This window comes from Neolamprologus brichardi, chromosome 15 (genome assembly GCF_056152115.1).
Source record: "Neolamprologus brichardi isolate AB-2024 chromosome 15, ASM5615211v1, whole genome shotgun sequence".
Classification (NCBI taxonomy): domain Eukaryota; kingdom Metazoa; phylum Chordata; class Actinopteri; order Cichliformes; family Cichlidae; genus Neolamprologus; species Neolamprologus brichardi.
Window position 1 is genome coordinate 37,283,176 of NC_142118.1, and position 19,339 is coordinate 37,302,514.

Genomic DNA, 19,339 nt, shown 5'->3' on the forward strand with positions numbered 1-19,339 from the left:
CTGGGATTGGCGAGGCCCTGTCCAGTTCTCATAACATACGCTCCTACAGGAACCTGAATGTGCTGCATGGAGCGTCTCGTGATAACAGTGTTGACAAGGACGCTAGCAAAAAGCAAAAGCAGAGAAACGTGGTTCAGGAAGGACATGGGGAGTAATGGTCTGTGGGCACCACCTGCTAAACTGTTGTCATGTTGTTGCCTCTCCGGTGTGCCTGTTGTCGCTTTCATTGCACCAAAGCAGGTGAAATGGATTGCTCCCTAAATTTTACCTTTTTTTTGAGCAGTGTATTTGTACAACTTTCCACTTAGAAAAAGGAAATAATTAATCTTGATTGAGTTTTGGTGGTGAGTGGATTTAAGTGAATGACAAGTCCCACTACACTCTAGAAAGTATAGTGTGATTTGTCCAACTGTAAGACAGAGTTTCAGTTTCTCTGAGTGACAAAAATGTGACTTTTTACCATATTTCTAACTAAAGAGATTTTTCTGAAATGGTCTGAACGTATGATAATAACACTTTTCTGACTTGCCAGTGGAAAAAACAAATCCACCCACCACTTCGCTACAAAACTACTTTGACAATTAGTCCTGACGCCAAATGTGACCACCCAGTTTTCGCTGCTCTAACCGAACCCTTTTTCTGAGACAGGACTTTGACGTCTGTGTGTCATCTTTCTCACAACTTTCCTGTTTCTAACAGGTGTACCCGTCTTGTTCCATGTCTCATAACGTGTTTCTGCATATGTAATCGTGGCGATGACACTTAATTCATATTAATCTGTTTTCTTCCCTTGCACCCCTTTCATTCTCTCTTCCAACGCTTAAAATAGAAGTGGAGCAAAAAGGTAAATAACAGACACGACCCAAACCCTAGCTCCTTGTTTTGTGGCATCTAGTTGTCAGTTACCTATTTTCCGATGGTGGCCTCTAGAAACCCATTGCAGACGTTATCGTCAGAACCTCCGCACCCCCCAACTGTAACGTTAGCAGCCAGTGTAGTGCTACAAGGGAAGTAAAGCTGGCCATTTAAAGACGGTACACAAGCAGCCAAAAGATGTAAACGGGGGAATATTGGCTGCAGTCCATAGGGGCATCCTCTTCTCATTCTCCCTGGGTGCTTTGCTACTCAGCAGAATCTCATATTGCTTGGCTTCTAAACCCTTTTCCATAGCATGCCATGGTAACAGTGTTTCCTGGCCTTCTTTTCAAGCTTTTGCTATCAACTGTCCCTTTTCTCTTCAAGATCCCTACCCTTCTCACTGTTTTCCCCATTATTCTCACCAGACCACTTGCTGCTCTTTTCTCCATGATTCTTATGCCTCCTTTACCTCAGACAACAACCAAAAACACCTCAAGAGACCCTTTCAAAGAAAAGAAACCAAACATTTTTTTATTACTTTTCAATTTGAATGATTGTGATATTTGCACCACTTCGTAATGACGAGCCTCTCAGGTACATACCGTTAGAATAGGTGGTGTAACTGAGACATCAGAGTATACACATTTTGACTCCGTTGACTCCTGCTCTGTCATAACCTCTCCCGTCTGTTGCCAAGTGACTTTAGTTGGCTGCATACTTTTATTTACAGGACCAATTGTTATGTTAAGTTTTGTTTCTGTTATGTTTTCCCCTCATTTGTGTTTTACTCAACAGTTAATGTCTTTGAGGCCAGTCTTCTTTTCGTTTCCGACTACTACATATTTAAACATTATGCTTAATAACTTTTCTATTTCTTTGTATTTTTTCTTTCTATGCACAAAACGTCCTTATATTGGCTATAGATGTTAGTTGTGTTTCGGCCACTCGTTGATATGTGTTTGTCCCCACTCTTATTGGACAACCTGTAAAACAAAATGAAGAAATTAGCTATTAAATCGTCTATTTAAGTGTGTGTATATATATATATATATATATATGTATATTCTTTTCACATTTTAACCTTTCTGCTTCTCATTCTACTCTTTCTCCATTGCTAGTTTTTCTTTGTCCTGGGACTCTGAAAGCTGTCGGTGAACCTTCCTTTATATTTGAAGCGGAGCAGCAAGCCGGAGCCTGGTGCAAAGACCCACTGCAAGCCGGCGACAAAATCTACTTCATGCCTTGGACTCCGTACCGAACAGACACTCTAATCGAGTACTCCTCCTTGGACGACTTTCAAAATGCCCGTCAAACCATCACCTACAAGCTGCCGCACCGGGTGGATGGGACTGGATTTGTGGTCTACGACGGGGCGGTGTTTTTCAACAAGGAGCGTACCCGAAACATCGTGAAGTTTGACCTGCGGACTCGAATCAAAAGCGGCGAGGCGATCATCAACAACGCCAACTACCACGACACGTCGCCCTACAAGTGGGGAGGAAAAACAGACATCGACCTGGCGGTGGATGAGAACGGGCTGTGGGTGATTTATGCCACAGAGCAGAACAATGGTATGATGGTGATCAGCCAGCTGAACCCCTACACGCTACGGTTTGAAGCTACCTGGGAAACGACCTACGACAAGCGCTCAGCCTCCAATGCCTTCATGGTCTGTGGAGTACTCTATGTGGTCCGCTCCACCTACGAAGACAATGAAAGTGAAGTCAGCAAGAGCCTGATTGATTATATTTACAATACCAAACAGAACCGTGGGGAATACGTTGATATCCACTTTCCCAACCAGTACCAGTACATTGCAGCTGTGGATTATAATCCGCGAGATAACCAGCTCTATGTGTGGAATAACTTTTACATCCTGAGGTACAACTTGGAGTTTGGCCTGCCTGATCCGGCACATGGTAAGAAACCGTCGCCCCAATCATTTCTCCTGCACACAATAGTGTTAAATTGCATTGCTGAGATTGCGATTTTAGTTCCTGTCAACTGCACTTTTATATTCCTCTGCTATCCCCATCTATGTATCAAGTGTCACAGCTGACTGATTTTTAATTTAGAATCTAATATGTGCTAGATATGTTATGGGAAGCTTTGGAGTGTAGGAAAGCATTGAAGTGAGCGGGGCTCTGTGGTAAACAACACCTCGAAGCCAGTTATCATATCATAAGGGATCAGTATCATGGGGATTTGGGAGGTTTACCATCCGGGCGTTCCCTGAGTCCCTGGTGCTAAGGCTCCAGGGACCCCTGCTAGCATATTCCTTTCTTCTTTTTTTTTTTGAGAGAGTGAGTAAGACAGGAAGAGAGAGAGATACTCTCACCTCTGGAAACATACATGTCTGGACAGGTGCAAAGTCTGGCCTGGGGCAAGGTTAGATAATTCCCCCAGTGATGCTGAAACTTGAAATCTCTGTTGGCCATTAAAAAGTGAAAAAAAGCGAGAGAACCCCCCCCCCCCCCCCCCCCCACTTCATTTTACAGTCTCTAGCTGAAGTGTAAGGATTCAAGGTTCTCCTTAAGACAGAAAGAGATGCAGACACAAAAGAGATGGATCAATCATCCAGGGTCACATCGGCAGCACGTGTTTTTAATTTAGCTGTCAAGAGCTGAGCGGAGACCAGCCGAGGCTTGCAATCGTCCTTACACCGAGAATATAATAACGGTAATTATCTTAATCCCTCCACACCCAGAATCCTAAGTCCACGTAATGCTCAGCGTAGTTAGTGATGAGCCACAGAGGTCAAGCAACTTTTTCACAGATTATCCAAGAGCTCAATATTTATTAATGCCTTGGCTCGTCCACTTTGGTATTGATAGGGCACGGCCTAGAGCTGCTAGACTGGGTTCAGCAAGTGGGACAGCTTCAGCCTAGGCAATGCAAACCAGGTCTGAGGTAAAATGCACAGGGTTCACTGGCCAAATAAAATTAAAAAATTATCTTTATAACTTGCTTGAAGTTCTTCCACTAAATACTTTATCAATATATCGAGTTTTACCTACAAATTTTGAACAATTGAGGCGTATGCTGCGGTCAGAATCCGTTACCTTTCTTACCTACATTCATGTGCTCATTTGAAGAAATCAAAAATAAGCTGGTTCCCCTAAATTTCCCGACAGTCACCGTAAAAGCGGCCGTGTTATTTTTTTCTCCTAACAAATGAGAATCAATTAGTGCATTATGTGTTTATAACCAGCAAACTGACTATGAAGCAGTCAGCATTGTCTTTCCAGATTAACTGATATGGCTTCCTGTAATAAGCTGTTTATACACACACTGCACGCTCAATCAACTTTTTCATTTGTTAAATGGACACTGATCACCGATAGCAAAATAAGAGGCTTTAAAAGGATCTGCCCTGATATAAGAATACACTCCAGTTGTCTGCGTGTCTTAAATCACACTATGCTAGCTTGTTTATTCGCACAGATACCTCTCAAGCATCAAAAAGAGCCCACTTCACTTCCTGTCTAGTACGTTAAGAAATATACAGTCTCTGACATCCTGCATTTCCTTCTCCTTAGGGTTTCCTTATCCTCTCGTCTTTATTTTAATGTCTACAAGGACTCGCTTCTCTCCCTTTGACAAATGAGACGTGAGCCTGGCCCTGTTGCTGACTAATGTATGTTGAGTTGCAGTCGATGAGAGCGAGGGAGAATGGTCCAGGATGATCATCAAGATGTCAATAAACTTGTCCTCCCACATGGCTGATGTTGACACATAAATGATGGCAATTTTTTCTGGCTGTCACAGGACGCCCTCTCTTTGATATCTTTATGCTCGTTTCAGTGGCTGCATCACTGGGCACTGAAACAAGCCATCAGAATGCTTTTGTGGTGTTAAAAGTTGAACCTATACGTTTTTAGCAGCAGCAACAAAGAAAGAAGGAGGAAACTAAAAGAACATTCTCATGCACTAAAGCCTGCATGCACACGCAGAAAGGTGTGTTTTAGGGGTGCAACGATACAACAAAATTCACGGTTCGGTTCGGTTCGATACTTTGGTGTCACGGTTCGATATTTTTTCGATACAAAAAAAATGTTCATGCCTTTTTATTAATTTGTCATTTATTAAATTTTCACGGCACATTCTGCACCACATCTCTGTGCGTTCATCATTTGTTTGAAGCCAGCTCACCTCCTGCAACCACTTTTCCGAGAATACGTGCTTCTTTTGTGGTTCGGACTCCTTCTGACATTTCTTTGGAGGTGGAGGAACATCACAGTAATTGTTTAAAGGAGCTTCTTCGACATCTTTAAAAGTTCTAAACAAATGTCTGTCCTCTTCCTTAAAATCTTATGTACGCAAACACGCGTTGCAACTTCTTATCTTGTGCGGGTTTTTATTTTGACAGCGAATGCGCACCTGCGGACCACTTATGTGCAGCCCTGGTTATTTAGCTCGTCATATTGCAGCCACAGAAATTCTTTTGTCCATGAAACCATAAAGCTGCACTTTCTTTTTGCCTTATAGTCTGATTTGTCATAACCTTTCCGTTTTGTCACTTCTTCACCCTGACCTGTCTTATTTGGCTCAGCAGAACTAAAATATATATCCTGCTGCTTTTACACACGCACTCACATGACGCTCAGCGATTCTCTGCGCGATCAACCTCTCACATGTTTAAGCTGCAGGAGATTTCACTTGTCATGTTTGCATAGTAAGCTAACGATTGATAAGACGATGTCAGAGGAATTGGTGCGCAAATTATCATCACTCACCAATCAGTACTGTCGCTTTCTATACACAGTTCACGCGATTGCAAAGTGAAAGCAAAAAACAAGCGCAAATTCAAACGCGATTTCAGTATGTCACATATTGACAGTGGCCGATGCCAATGACATAATTACCCAGCTACATTTCCGAAAGAATGCAAAAGCATTGACATATATTTTTCCTTCCTACGATAGGCCGACGGGCAGGGCAGAGATAGATTTTGGTAGCCCGACTGGAAAAAAGCCCCAGGACGTCGGGCTAGCGATTTTGCGAGCCCTGTATCTGATTGAGGAATCACTCATCTTTGGAAAAGAGAGTTTATTATGGAGAAATGTCTCTTTCCAAAATAAAAGCTATACTATACGCTTCTTCTGGGCTATATTCTCAGCAGCATATTAAACATATCAGGTCCCCATAAGGAGAATCATGTGCTAACGGCTGTCTAAATGACTCGGGTAAAGTTTGTAGCATGCGTGCTTGTTTTTGTCTGCTTCCACTTGTCTTTGCACTAGGATGATGTCGGAGTAAATGTGCAGTCATATTGGTTGTGTTCCCACTAGTGCTGTCAGCGTTAATCTGAAATGACGTTAAGGTCACAACACGGCAAATCTCCGTTAACGAGCTACCACGGATCGCCTCATGAGTGGGGCTGGAAGACGTCAACACATTAACGAGCTAACTGCGCTAACACACTAGTTCCCACCAATTGAGCATTGCTGGCACATCCAACATACTGTTTTACTTTTGTCCATGACGCGCTTACCTTCAGGGTCATACGTCACATGAAAACCAAAATAGTTCCAAACGCCAGATCTGAATGAGGGTGGGGGAGGTTCAATTTGCCATGTTGCAAGGAGCTTAACTTCTGTCTAGCTAGCTTGCCCTGCGCTCAGTGAATCTGTGTTCGACTACTCCGCCTAGGCTGCACTGTCGAGCGCAGATCCACTGAGCGCTCAACACAGACAGCATCGTCAGAAGGAAAGTTGATAAAATAAATTAAAAATGTTGTATTGTTCATACATATGCGTACCGAACCGAAAGCACTGTATCGAACGGTTCGATATCGATACGAGTATCGTTGCACCCCTAGTGTGTTTGTGTATGAGTGTAGCAGTAACTGGCCCAAACTTGCAAATTCTGCTGCTGAATGATGAATGAGTTTGGCCCATTATCAGTCAGACAAACATCAGATAGTTGTTTACTGTGTAACAAGAGGATTTAAGCAGCAAAGTAATCGTTTCTTACTTTTTCTATTTGTTGAATCACCATATGGTGCACAGTGTTTCAGCCCTAAGAATCCAACATGCAAAATCCACGCTTTCAGTATTTATAGGGCTGAGTTAAACCTTTGACTAATATCTGCAGGTCGTTCTACTTTTAAAGGGAATCTCAGAGAATGACTAGAAGCTGATGGAATTGGTCGGGGCAAGACCAAAACTTTTCTCATTTTGTGCCATTTCTCAACGCACAAACAACTCAGTCACTTGATTTGATCCGTCATGGAACGCTAAGCATCAAAGTGATGCTGAGACTTTATGCGACAGACATTTGGGTTCTTGTCAAGTCCAATAGCGTTGCTCGTGTAGAGACAAGATCATCTCTTGTAGGATTATGTGGGAGTGGATGGGCTCAGATTCAACAATCCGCTCCACTGGAAGTGGACGCTATATGGGTCAGCGAGTCCCTGTCGTGGCTTTGACCAACGTCAATATAATCCAGTGGTTTTAACATTGCTCCTTGCATGTTGCCCTTCTTGCATATAGCAGCCAATGCAAAAGGCACATTCCTTTGTTGCATTTTTTAAGTGAGATGATTACATTGATTTGAATGAGGTATTCCCAAAGAGAACTCATTATGCATTTCTGTGGAGAACGTGTTCATGCCAAGCTCTGATATGTGGCCTCAAACCACCGAGTAAGCATCTCCAAAGCCTTTTATACTCAAAGTGGGTAAAAACAAGCGGTGACATTTCCAGGATGGGACACAGGTGAGCCTTGGAAACCTTTTATTTTATCCCGCACTGCAAAATACTACTGTATAAAAGCCCCCAGTGCTGCCGTTAACACCCACGCAAATCAAAACCGCCTCTTTAATTGTTCAAATGTCAATACATTTGCATACAGTTTCAATCTTTGCGCCGCACAGTCAAATTACAACATTCGCAAGTAGGGATCGTAAGAAAGAAAATGACCCAATTTGTCTGAAATTATAAGGTACGGCTCACTGACGCGAGTTGCCAATTAGCTTACAAAAGTCTGCATGTGGTCAAAACAATGCCCTGTAGTTGGTGTGTTATGAAAGTGCTTTACAGTGCAAAAATGTTCAGCTGTTAGCAGATGCTTGTGACTCATATGCATTAGCAGTCACCCTAGAGAGCTTACCTCTTATAGTCTGATAAATATACAGCTCTCTAATAAGCACCACTATGATTCATTTCTGTCTTCTGCGGTGCTTACATGGAGGTCAACTTGTGCGTGGCAACATTTAGAGAGAAAACAAGGAGGGGGGGTAAAAAGATGGACACTGTCAACATCATCATTAAGCTTTCGCAGCCACCTAAGCTGCTCCGCTAAAATGTATGGATGGATGTTTATGTGTCCTCGAGTTTGAATTTGTTCTTTATTATTTTTTAAGGTGTTACGATTGTCGAGTAGCTGGCTTGGATAAGGAGGCGCCACTTCCCAGGCTTATTAACAGGGATGCTACTTTTAGCTAGTTACAACATATGCAGTCCTGACAGTTTCGTTTAGTACGACACTGAACGAGAGAAAACATGGATGATCTGATATCGTCGTGTTGGTGTTGTTCCCAGATCATCATGAAAATGTTGTTCCAGGTTCAACATTGCAAGTGACCAATCACATTATTGTGACGTTATTCTTTTGCGCACCAACCCATTCGTGCATTTATGAAATTCCAATGTTGCAAGGACAATATCAATTCTGCTTAGCGTTTATGAAAGGGTTAGGGTCCGTTGATCGGCGGACAAAGGCGGTTTCTCGCAGCTTAAGTACAGTTTTTTGTTTTACGCCGGTTTTTCCCGAAGTCGCAAAAGTATGACATCACAACATTCTGATTGGTCACTTGCAATATTGATCCTGGAACAACCTTTAGTATGATGATCTGGGAACAACACCAACACGACGATATCAGATGCAGAAAACATCTCGAAGCAGCCACACCCTTAAAAAATGTATAAGTTAGCCACAATCTTTTTTAGCGTGGCTGTGCAGTTTTAAAATGTGTGTGTGGCTATTTTTGGTCAGGTGGTAAGAACTTTGTGTCTACCTGCTCACTGTGGTGCAGGATCATGGTTCAGGAGGGGTTAAACATGTTTGCCTTGACAACAATCAAGTGTGGACACAGCGGTGTGGATGGGGAGGGTATCGATGTGGAAAATCACCCTTTCTGTTTTTGTCTTCGTGTTTTCTTTTCTGTCTGTTTCAGTCACATGGTTTCTCGCCGTCGTTGTTTCTGTTGCTTTACTCTTTCTTTTATTTCTTTATTTCTGACTTGCAGACACTCATTGTCTCGGTTGGTGCCTGATGCCATCGGACCAAACCCACTCTAACTCTGACAACCAAATCCACATATCTCTCCTAAAGCACGTTTGTGTGTGAATATACGATAGTCACCTTTGGTCACAGCGATGCCAATTTTGTCATCAGTGAAACCGAAGCTACACGCCGCCACGGCGCGCCTTCAAATCTGTCGTCACAGGCTTGCCTGTGTAGATTTACAAGCACGCGTCGTCCCAGAAGACCGTTCTAATAAGAACAACTACTCATCCATGGTGTCCACAGCTGTCCGTCGGCGCCTCCGCAAGCAAGTGCAATCACGGTGTAACATTAAGCACCGATCACATCAGTGCCTCGTTTCTGCTTTGCCCTCCAGCTGATCCAAACTAGCAATTTTTTTTAAGTCCTCCTTCTCTGAATGTACACGAGCTGCGACTTAGATCCACATGTTTGCATTTTGCAAGCATGTCGTCACCCATAGGCATCTGTTTGACTTCTCTGCAGAAGTCGGGCTAAAGCCTAAGTCAGACTGCTCAAATAATGCCTAGTGAGAGCAGTGCACACTAAATGAGTGGATTTGAGCAAATCCTCAGCTCTGCCTCATGGGAAACTGCACACACACAACAGGGCAAAGATGGCCATCATAACAGGAGCACGCGGCTCACACACTGCTGGCTGTCATTAAGAAGTCATTTCCACTGTTTTGTTTTTTAAGGATCAATATTTTCATTATAAAAAATAAAGTAAAATCCAATATTTCCCATCTGTTTTAGTTGGATTTTCTACTGATAAATTCTTGGTAAGTAACCATTCGCCTCTGTCAAGGTGACTCTAATTCTGACCGCACGAGCCGGCCAGCCGAGGCTCAACCAAATGAAACACCTCACTGCAGCAAGTCTGTATAAAAATCCCCCCACAGCGAGCTGACCTCTTGGCAGGCCTGCTTCTTGGTTGGAACAGGTAAATTCAGCAAGTTTCATATTTTGTTGAGCGGCTTAAATACCTCCCTAAATCTCACATTTTTCTGCCCAGGTGCATGATATTTCGAATTTAGTTAGCTAAATTCAGTTCAATTCAATTCAATTTTATTTATATAGCGCCAAATCACAACAAAAGTCGCCTCAAGGCGCTTCATAGATACAGAGAAAAACCCAACAATCATATGACCCCCTATGAGCAGCACTTTGGCGACAGTGGGAAGGAAAAACTCCCTTTTAACAGGAAGAAACCTCCAGCAGAACCAGGCTCAGGGAGGGGCGGGGCCATCTGCTGTGATTGGTTGGGGTGAGAGAAGGAAGACAGGATAAAGACATGCTGTGGAAGAGAGACAGAGGTTAATAACAGATATGATTCAATGCAGAGAGGTCTGTTAACACATAGTGAGCGAGAAAGGTGACTGGAAAGGAAAAACTCAATGCATCATGGGAATCCCCCGGCAGCCTACATCTATTGCAGCATAACTAAGGGAGGATTCAGGGTCACCTGGTCCAGCCCTAACTATATGCTTTAGCAAAAAGGAAAGTTTGAAGCCTAATCTTAAAAGTAGAGATAGTGTCTGTCTCCCGAATCCAAACTGGAAGCTGGTTCCACAGAAGAGGGGCCTGAAAACTGATGCTAAATGTCTCCATTGTTGCTTTTAGAATGCAAAACTCTGTAATATCTGTCCGCCTGCTTCAGCTCTTTATTCCTCCCCCGTATCTTTTTAACACAATTTAGTTATTCTGTCTACATCGTCACACTGTTCTCCTTTTTGGTTATGATATAGAAGTGAATTTAACTAGGCTGATGAAAAAGGGAAATTCCACAATGGGGATTTGGACTATTATTCACAGCGTCTCAGATATTACTTTTGTGGGATAATAACGAACCATCCAGGATCTGGTGGCAATAAAGGCTATTACACGTCAGGTTAGGAGGTCACCTGTTTCCTCTGAAATATGATCAGGGTCTTTGCTGTTACTCCAGCACTGAGCACTGGCCACTGGATAAAGAATAGCATTTCAGAGCTTATCCCACAGTCACGACCTGCTAGCTGTAACTTCACTTGGAATACAGCCTTACAAGCTGATGTTGCGTTAGTATAAACAACATGGCCAAATAATCTCCACTGACAGCACACAAGATGCGGGCAATAGCAAACCCGGGGTTATGATTTAGAATGTCACAAAGAGTTGTTTTACATAAAGGGGAGGAGGGGTGATTATAGTTACACTGAGTCCTATAGCCGAGGGGATCCACAGTCTCTTGTTTGATTACAGTCTGACTGTGAAACAAGGCGTATTAAAAGAATTATTACTCAGACATCACAATGGTCCCCCATCACTCTCTGACACACGCCTTTGAGGAGATTTATTTCACACAGGCGTGATTATTGTGTCTATGGGAGTCTGTGTTTCTCTAATCTGCGGGTTTGCATGGATTTCTGCGTTTTGCAGCTCCCGTGCTCACACGTGCACACGCAGCCGCTCGGGCGCGCTCGTGCACGTGCATGTGACCGCCCCAAAATAGATACCCTCTCCTGTGCACAGCGTTGCATATCAGTCTGCCTGGCACACTTTGAGTTAATGCTTGAAATTTGAGGCACGTACGGTTCAGAAAGCTGCAAGGAGAAAAAAAAAGAAAGCAGTCTGGCAGCTGCTAAGTCTGTTCTCCATACATTTTGTGTGTGAGAGTGTATATGAATGTGTAAATGTATGTCTCTGCTTCCTTCAAAGTGTGTGTGTGTTGCCTCCAGTGCTGCTGTGTGAAACAGAAACACTGGAGACAACAGAAAATAACATAATCCAACTATTAGGTTCCCTAAGACATAGATGTGTACTGTACACACCTCACAAGGACATGACTCATGGGAAATTATATGAATTTTCACTCGCCTTTCTTAATATTTACTGCTGATACACAAGCAATCATACGCCGCGTTCCCTCCACAGCTACAAACGCGGCGTAGAGTGAAAGATGTGTAATCCAATTTCCTTTGTGTATTATTGTTATTATTGGTAGATATCAAAATGCATCACAAACATATTATAAATCATCACGCTGCTTCGTACTCAAGAACAGCTCCATTTCCATATGAACTTCGATGCAAGGCGGGAACCGGAGACGACGAGCGGCGTGCGCGTCGGAAACGGGGACGCATCAGCGGTATTAGCACAGAGAATTATTTACAGTTTTTCTCACACTTCGGCGCCTTATTTCAATTAGCCTGCGCTCAGTGTCGGGTCGTTCGTTGGTCCCCTTCCCAAAAGCCCATCACGGGTCGCTATTGATGGCAGAAACAGGCCTGGATCTGTTTTGTGGTTTCACGGGCTCCGTTAACTTTCCCCTTTCATGGGCGTGTGATCACCACGAGCCTTTCACTGCAGCACAAAAAGGTTGTTTTTTTTCCCCGCTCTCAAAAACGGTACAGTAGGTACAAGCGGTACAGTAAATCTCTTAAGCAGCTTCACTTCCCATCATGTGATTATTCCATGACAAAGCAGGGGATAGAGGAGGTGATAAGTGACATCCAATAATTATTTTAGCTTTTAATGTGGCAAATTAGCTGAAACGAACGCCAAACCACTTTCCCTTCCCTCACAAGATAAACAGCAGCTGATAATGTGTATGAAACATTACCCTGATGAACAACCATGCGGTGCCTACTGAAAGTGAAGCCATTAAACATAATATAAAAGACACACACGCTGTCGCTTTTCATTTGTCACCTCTCCGTGAATCCTGGTAAAGTCTCATCTGGCTTCTGTGTGTGTGTGTTGCGTCGATGCATATGCTTTGCACCGGCTCAAAACTTGACATGCTCCTCTCCTCGATTCCCATCTTATTGTCTGTCATCAATGCGAGGCCTGTAACCCCTGTGGTAATAAACGAACCACCAGGATACATTCAAGTGCAACAACGTGTGGGTGTTGAATCGCACAAAGAGGTTATGAATAAGTCTGCCCTGACTAGCGGCAGTGCTTTGGAGAATATCACTCTGTGCGCTCTCACTGTATGACAGCTAATTGAAGCTTCCCCTTGGGCTGAGTGCAGCACAGACATAATCATCAAGGATCCTGTCCTGGATTCGATATATAGCCCGAACGTGGGATTTGCTTCTTTTGTCATAATCAAAGGAACGTCGCACGGGGAAAGTTCAGGAGTGTCAAGGCATGTGTTGCCACAATGGAAAACAGAAGTATTTGCTTAATGTGATGAATCTGAAAAGGTCTGGAAAGGCCCGCTGCAGCACCGCCAACAGATCGATAGCCATCCCTCACTCGGCTCTGCTAGCTCTGCTTATAAAACCCGTCCTTAGACATCTCTGTGAACTACCTGAGAAGAGTGTCCATTTGAATGCCTTTGGGTTAATTCCTCCCAGCGTTCATTGGATTAAATGAAACCAGTCTGTGGCATAACTGTAATGAGATTATTGTGTTTCTGGTGGGATTACGGGATGACATGTACACGGGAGCAGCAGTGGTCAGAGGGGCTGCATTGTTTACGCACGGATCTCTGTGGGAAGTGTAGCCTACATCCACATTAGCCTCGTTTTCACACTGGAAAGCGGATTAGTTTGCATCATAAACATGACACGAAACCTCCGAACTGGATTAATTGAGCCATTTTAAATAATGTGTTTTCTTCCCAGTACTGCTCATTAACGAAGCTGTGATGGCGTCCAATCAGAGCGGCGAAGGTTTTATTGTTTTTTTGTAGCTAACTGATTCTTTGGTTTTTTTCAATCCACCCCGCAGCCCTTTCCGTGAGCCACAGGGTAGTCCCTCTCAAATGGAAACCCCTCATCTACATCAACAAGAGTCCAACATTAATTATGTTCCCAGCTTTGCTGTTGACAGCAGGCACCATCAGAGAGTAAAAAGATTGCGGGCGTTTTAACTAGCGCGTAAACCCCAACATCACAGCAATTTCTTTTTGTTTTTGCATGTAGTCCTGTTGAACGAGAGCATAGACAAGATACAGTTGTTAGTTGACATGCAAAAGGAATGTGCTCGGATTACAGCAGATGCCTCTTTGATTTATTGGCTGTAGTGGTGAGCCCTTTATCTCGAATCACGCTGCCGAACAGCAATTCATTTTCATTTTATTTCTGTCTGGATCCTAAACCTCCCACCCACAGAGACTGGGATTTTTAGCCTTATCATCTTTCATACTTTGGAAATGAGAAACCCATAAAGAGGCCCCACAGTTTCTTGGGAGTCTTGTGGAAGTTTGCCAAGCAACTCTGACCGAGACATTTATGAAGAAACGACGATAATCGTGTTAACACTGCGTTGACACACATTCGTTTCCGAGCCGCAGCATTGATTGCCACAGCTTGTAAAGTCAACGAGGAATTTGCAAAACTTGCTTTCATGTCTGATTCTTCTCAGCGAGTCTTAAAAAAGAGAAAGAAAGAAAATAAAAGGATATTGGTGGAGAATAGAGACAAACATTTTCTCCCAGCCAGCTAAATGCTGGTGCTGAAAGGACACTAAGCACAGGTTGTCTCTCAACTGCTGTGACAGGCTGTGCAGCCAAGAATTTCACTGTGTTGAGTAAAAGGATACAGGTAGGGGAGAAGAGACGAGAGAAGGGGGGGATGCTGAGGCGAAGCCAGCCGACCAGCCGGCCAAATCTGCCTTCAGCTCAGTGTCAAAACAGCCAGTCAGCTGTGTACACCTTCATGTCACCTGTGTGTTTGTGTGCACGCCGTCCTATAGCCTCCCTCAACAGGAGGGAGCGCAGAGAGTCGTCTCCTCTGGTCAATAGAGCCTAATTCTCCACAGGTGGCAGCCAGCCTCAAAGACGATTCCCTTCAGCTCCACTGTGTGGAAGCTTCTGATCCACATGATGGGGCCTTTGGTGGTGGAAGAATTGGTGTGTGATGGTTGAGTCAGATAAGAGGCGATAGATATGGAGATGTCACTGCCAGGGGTTCACCAGAACGCCGAATACGTCTTCCTATTGACCCCACTCTTATTGAATTTCCCCATCATCGCCTCTGTTTCTCCGCTTCTCTCGCCTCACCCCTACACCTCAGATTATCTCCTTCTTCTCACTTTCTGCCTCGTCTCTACCTTCACCTGTTATTTCACAAGGTGTTGCAGCACCGACAGCAACCGTGCTGAACAGTGTAACAGCACCTCTCCTCGTTTCCTGCATGCTCTATAGGCAGCCTAATGGAGGAAATCAAAGTACTCAAACGCGATTAGATCGTTCAGAGCTCCTTCTGATTGGTTCGCCTTTTTTCTGTTAAATTCAACCAACAAATATTTTTATTTCCGAGGTGGTTGTTCTGCTTTCTTTTTGCACTTGCAGATTTATATCAAAGAGTCAGTGTTTATCAACATTGCATCTATAAAGCTCCCTTATGTTCAACTTTTATGAAATGTAATTACAGCGTTACTCTCGCTCCTCCGGTGTATCACATGAAAAATGTCTTCATAGTTTTTCCTCAGTGGCTCATGTTAAATGTAAGGACTGCACTATTTTTCTCCTTCCCCGGGACTGAAACATATTGTTTTTGCCCGGGGCATTGGAAGAGTTACTGCACACCTGTTTTATCAGAGTATGAGTTGTAGGGAGAAACAACTGTAAAATGAATGTTCTGGCTCCGTGGCTGCACATACAGGTTCCGTGTTGCTCTAGTGAAATTTAATCAGCCATGCCACAAAATCTTCCAGGCAAGAATGATTGCCAGGCAGGAGGATGTTACTGTAATTATTGTCTTGTTCGCTTCAGACTGAGTGCCTTGGATAAGCCATAGTCAACGGGAAAGCAAATACGCTTGTTGCACAAAGCACTTAGTGGCAATTTACACAACAGGGTACTTGGATGTATAAGCATTACAGCGTCGAACGTGTTGAGGAAAAAAATGGGATTGTTGCTTACAGGGGGCGCCGTTAAGGTTTAGTTGTACATGAAGACTTCTGCCCACCAGAAGGTCAAGCTTTGAAAAGCTGCCAGGTTGAATATTCTTAGCAAATCCTCGGTATTATGTGTTTCGCGCAACAGGGGTGCCGCGCTAATGAGCTGACCTCACACAGCAACCGCAGGTCAACTTACCATTTGGTTATTATTTTTATTCGCAGCACTGCATCGTGTTTTCGGAGGCTGAGAAACGCTAAATGTATCCCAGTGAGATCCAGCCTCGTCATGTTCTCCTCCAACCCCATCACGCAGCGCAGATCACGCAGCGCAGATCACGCAGCGCAGATCACGCAGCGCAGATCACGCAGCGGCGCTCCACCCAAATATTGACTTCTGCTTTTTCTCTCCCGTTGCACAGCGCCGCCGTTTTCAGAAGTCACCACGACTCCGCCTACGAAAACGACAACCGCCACGACAACAACCACAGTGCACTGGGGTGTGGACAACAATACCACCACAACAGGGTACAAGGAGCGCAGCAGGGGAGCGCCCAGGCCACGTCCTGTAATCCCACAGACTCCTTCCCCGCCGCCCCTGGAGTCCTTCCCTTTACCTGAACGCTTCTGCAAGGCAATTGAGAAAAGAGACATAATGTGGCCTCAGACCCAGAGGGGCATGCTTGTTGAGCGACCTTGTCCCAAGGGAACACGAGGTAAACAGGGCCGTCTTTGCTTCTCTCTCTCTCAGCTCAGGGCCGACTGCTCGCTGCGTTCAATATGACCCGACGGCTCTCGAGATATTCCTTTCTTTTCTCTAATTATAAAAGCTTTAGCTTAAAGGAATCAGCAGTGGCCGTGTTAACGTGAGCAGCCTCTGACTGACTGAGGCTCAGCTGTTTGTGTGTTCCTCATTTGATTGTATATGCTCTCGTGTCACTTTGTAGCAATAACAGGCTCACAGAATTAGTTTTCTGCACATTGTCTCGATAGACAAACTAAAAAGAAACATCTGCTCAGGCTTATGTTGTCATGTGCACAAAAGATGTTTTGGATTCATATATGTTCTACATATAAATACTCAATTTGCATGATTGTGTTGCTCGTGTGCAATTTCTTCCTTTGATCTCTGTTTCTGCCTTTGTTGTTCAGCGAGCAGCCTCGTAAAAAATACGTATTTGATTTGAGTTGATTCAACTTGACTGTTCTCTTCTTGTTTGTTTTCTTGGGTTTTTTTCTGTCAGGCACAGCATCTTATTTATGTGTCCTTTCCACCGGGGACTGGCACCCAAAGGGCCCTGATCTCAGCAACTGCACCTCCCACTGGGTCAACCAAGTAGCCCAGAAGGTTAGTATGAGCTCTGCCTCGCTGTTTTCCATCTAAGTGTTTTTCTTAAGATAAGGAGTAGACAAAGATAATGTGTTCCTGTAAAGGACTTCAATTGCAAAAGTAAATTATTCGCTGGAAAAAAATATATAAACATGGCAGCAAATCTGGGTCAGATTAACCGTTTAAGACCTACCATAGAACCAAGTCCGCCAGAGCTTATATTATATTTTTACATGCTGTGGAGCCATTTTTGGGAGCATTTCAAGTTGCTATACATCAATACAACCATTATAGCCCAGATTTTAATAATATGTCTGCATTAAGTGCATAGTAATTACATAAATTGCAAAAAAGTGCAATAAACTACAGAAAAAATTGAAAATCGTTTTTGTTTTTTTTAACATATATTTCTAGTTAGAGAAATTTAAGAGGCTTATCCCTCAAAACTGTAAATACAAAAAAGTTGCACAAAATAGTTTCCCACCACAGGAAATTTATTTTGAGTGTCTTCATAGTTTTATTTTTGAAATACACCAATTTTTATACACTGCAGGAAAAACAAAAATAAATATTATAGTGCAAATTTGAAAAAAAACAGCATGTGTATCAAAATAAACTATTTCCAGCAGTGCAATATGAGTCCTAAGCATCCCAGAAACAACACAGAAAGTCATAAAGTCAAAGATAACTTTTAAAAACACCAGTATAGGCTCATGAGGCCCTGATGGTAAAAAAACCTACATTTCCGCGAAAATGGCGTCACTTCCGGTTTCGGGCAGGTCATGGCGGACATGCGATAGTTCACGCTGATGTCTAATCCAACGTAGGAAGTGTTATGAACAGCTGATCGGATCGGCAAAGCGTGTTTCTGGAATATTATGTTTTTGTTGCTGCAAGTGCTTTTTATGCAGTTTTTGCAAAGCTTTGTGTGGAAGGAAACTGTGACCGAGGACAAGCTGATGGCATAAGATGTAAGTACAACTCCTCCGGTTTCATATGCAAAAAAAATTATTGCTCTAGCTCACGTGGTTGCAGAGCTACCGGGATTTAAAAATAGTTACGCAAAACAGAGCGTGCTGCTCTGACCGGTTTTAAAGGGTTAACTCGAATGACAAAAAGGGCTGATGTGTCCTATGTTTTTGGTTTTATAGAAGACGACTACAAAAAAAGAAAAAGGTGAAATATCTGAGTTAAAACGATCCAAATTTTGTGTTAAAAAAAATGACACAAACTGCATTATAAAGCAGGAAAGGCACCATACAGCTGTAGTAAGTATTTGATTTTACACTTTGGTTAGTGGTGTAGTGGTTAACACCTTCACCCAGTTTGAAACTGGGAGGTCAGACTGGCCCATAAATAGGACGGTTGTATAAGGAAGAGCATCCGACATGTAATCTGCTCCAAATCCACCACGTGGACTCGTTTGCTTTGGCACCCGACTCGGAAATAAGGGACAAAAGTCCCTGACACGGTGCCCTTTGATAAAAGCCTTTTACCTCCTGTATAATCTGCACCATCTGATTTTGCAAACCGCTCTTTGTAGACTTGTTTTTTCTTTTGCCTTAGCACACAATAAAAAAAGAAAAAACTGCCACTATAGCAGCTTCTGCTGTGTGAAGAAAACATTAAACCCTCTTTTCATAACTGGCTTTTCAAGGACTCACTCAAGTGTGATTTTTATGTTAGAAACAGAGCCGTAAGGAGCCCTCCAAGTCTGTCTTTTCGCATTCTCATAAGCATTACTCACTCTCTCCCCATGCAGATCCGCAGCGGTGAAAACGCGGCTAACTTGGCCAACGAATTAGCCAAGCACACCAAAGGACCCATCTTTGCCGGGGACGTCAGCTCCTCAGTGCGCCTGATGGAGCAGCTGGTGGACATCCTGGATGCGCAGCTGCAGGAGCTCAGACCCAGCGAGAAGGATTCTGCAGGACGGAGCTTCAACAAGGTAACCAGATCCTCCACATATTAAAAAATATTACCTCGACTTTCTCCCCAGCTCCCTCTTACTGAATGACTCTGCATAATTTACATCGCTTTTATGCTTTACTGAT

The 19,339-nt window shown here is 43.5% G+C and overlaps 1 protein-coding gene across 15 annotated transcripts in view; it reads left to right on the forward strand.

Moving 5' to 3' along the window:
* The window catches only part of adgrl2a (adhesion G protein-coupled receptor L2a), a 102,759-nt gene that overhangs the window by 59,125 nt on the left and 24,295 nt on the right, over positions 1-19,339 (forward strand). For all 15 annotated transcript variants that reach the window (XM_087852808.1, XM_087852810.1, XM_087852815.1 and 12 more), the window contains 4 exons: positions 1,977-2,777; positions 16,378-16,671; positions 17,200-17,303; positions 19,048-19,233. In XM_087852808.1, the coding sequence (XP_087708934.1) occupies positions 1,977-2,777; positions 16,378-16,671; positions 17,200-17,303; positions 19,048-19,233 (1,385 nt within the window). The remainder of the gene's footprint in view (positions 1-1,976; positions 2,778-16,377; positions 16,672-17,199; positions 17,304-19,047; positions 19,234-19,339) is intronic.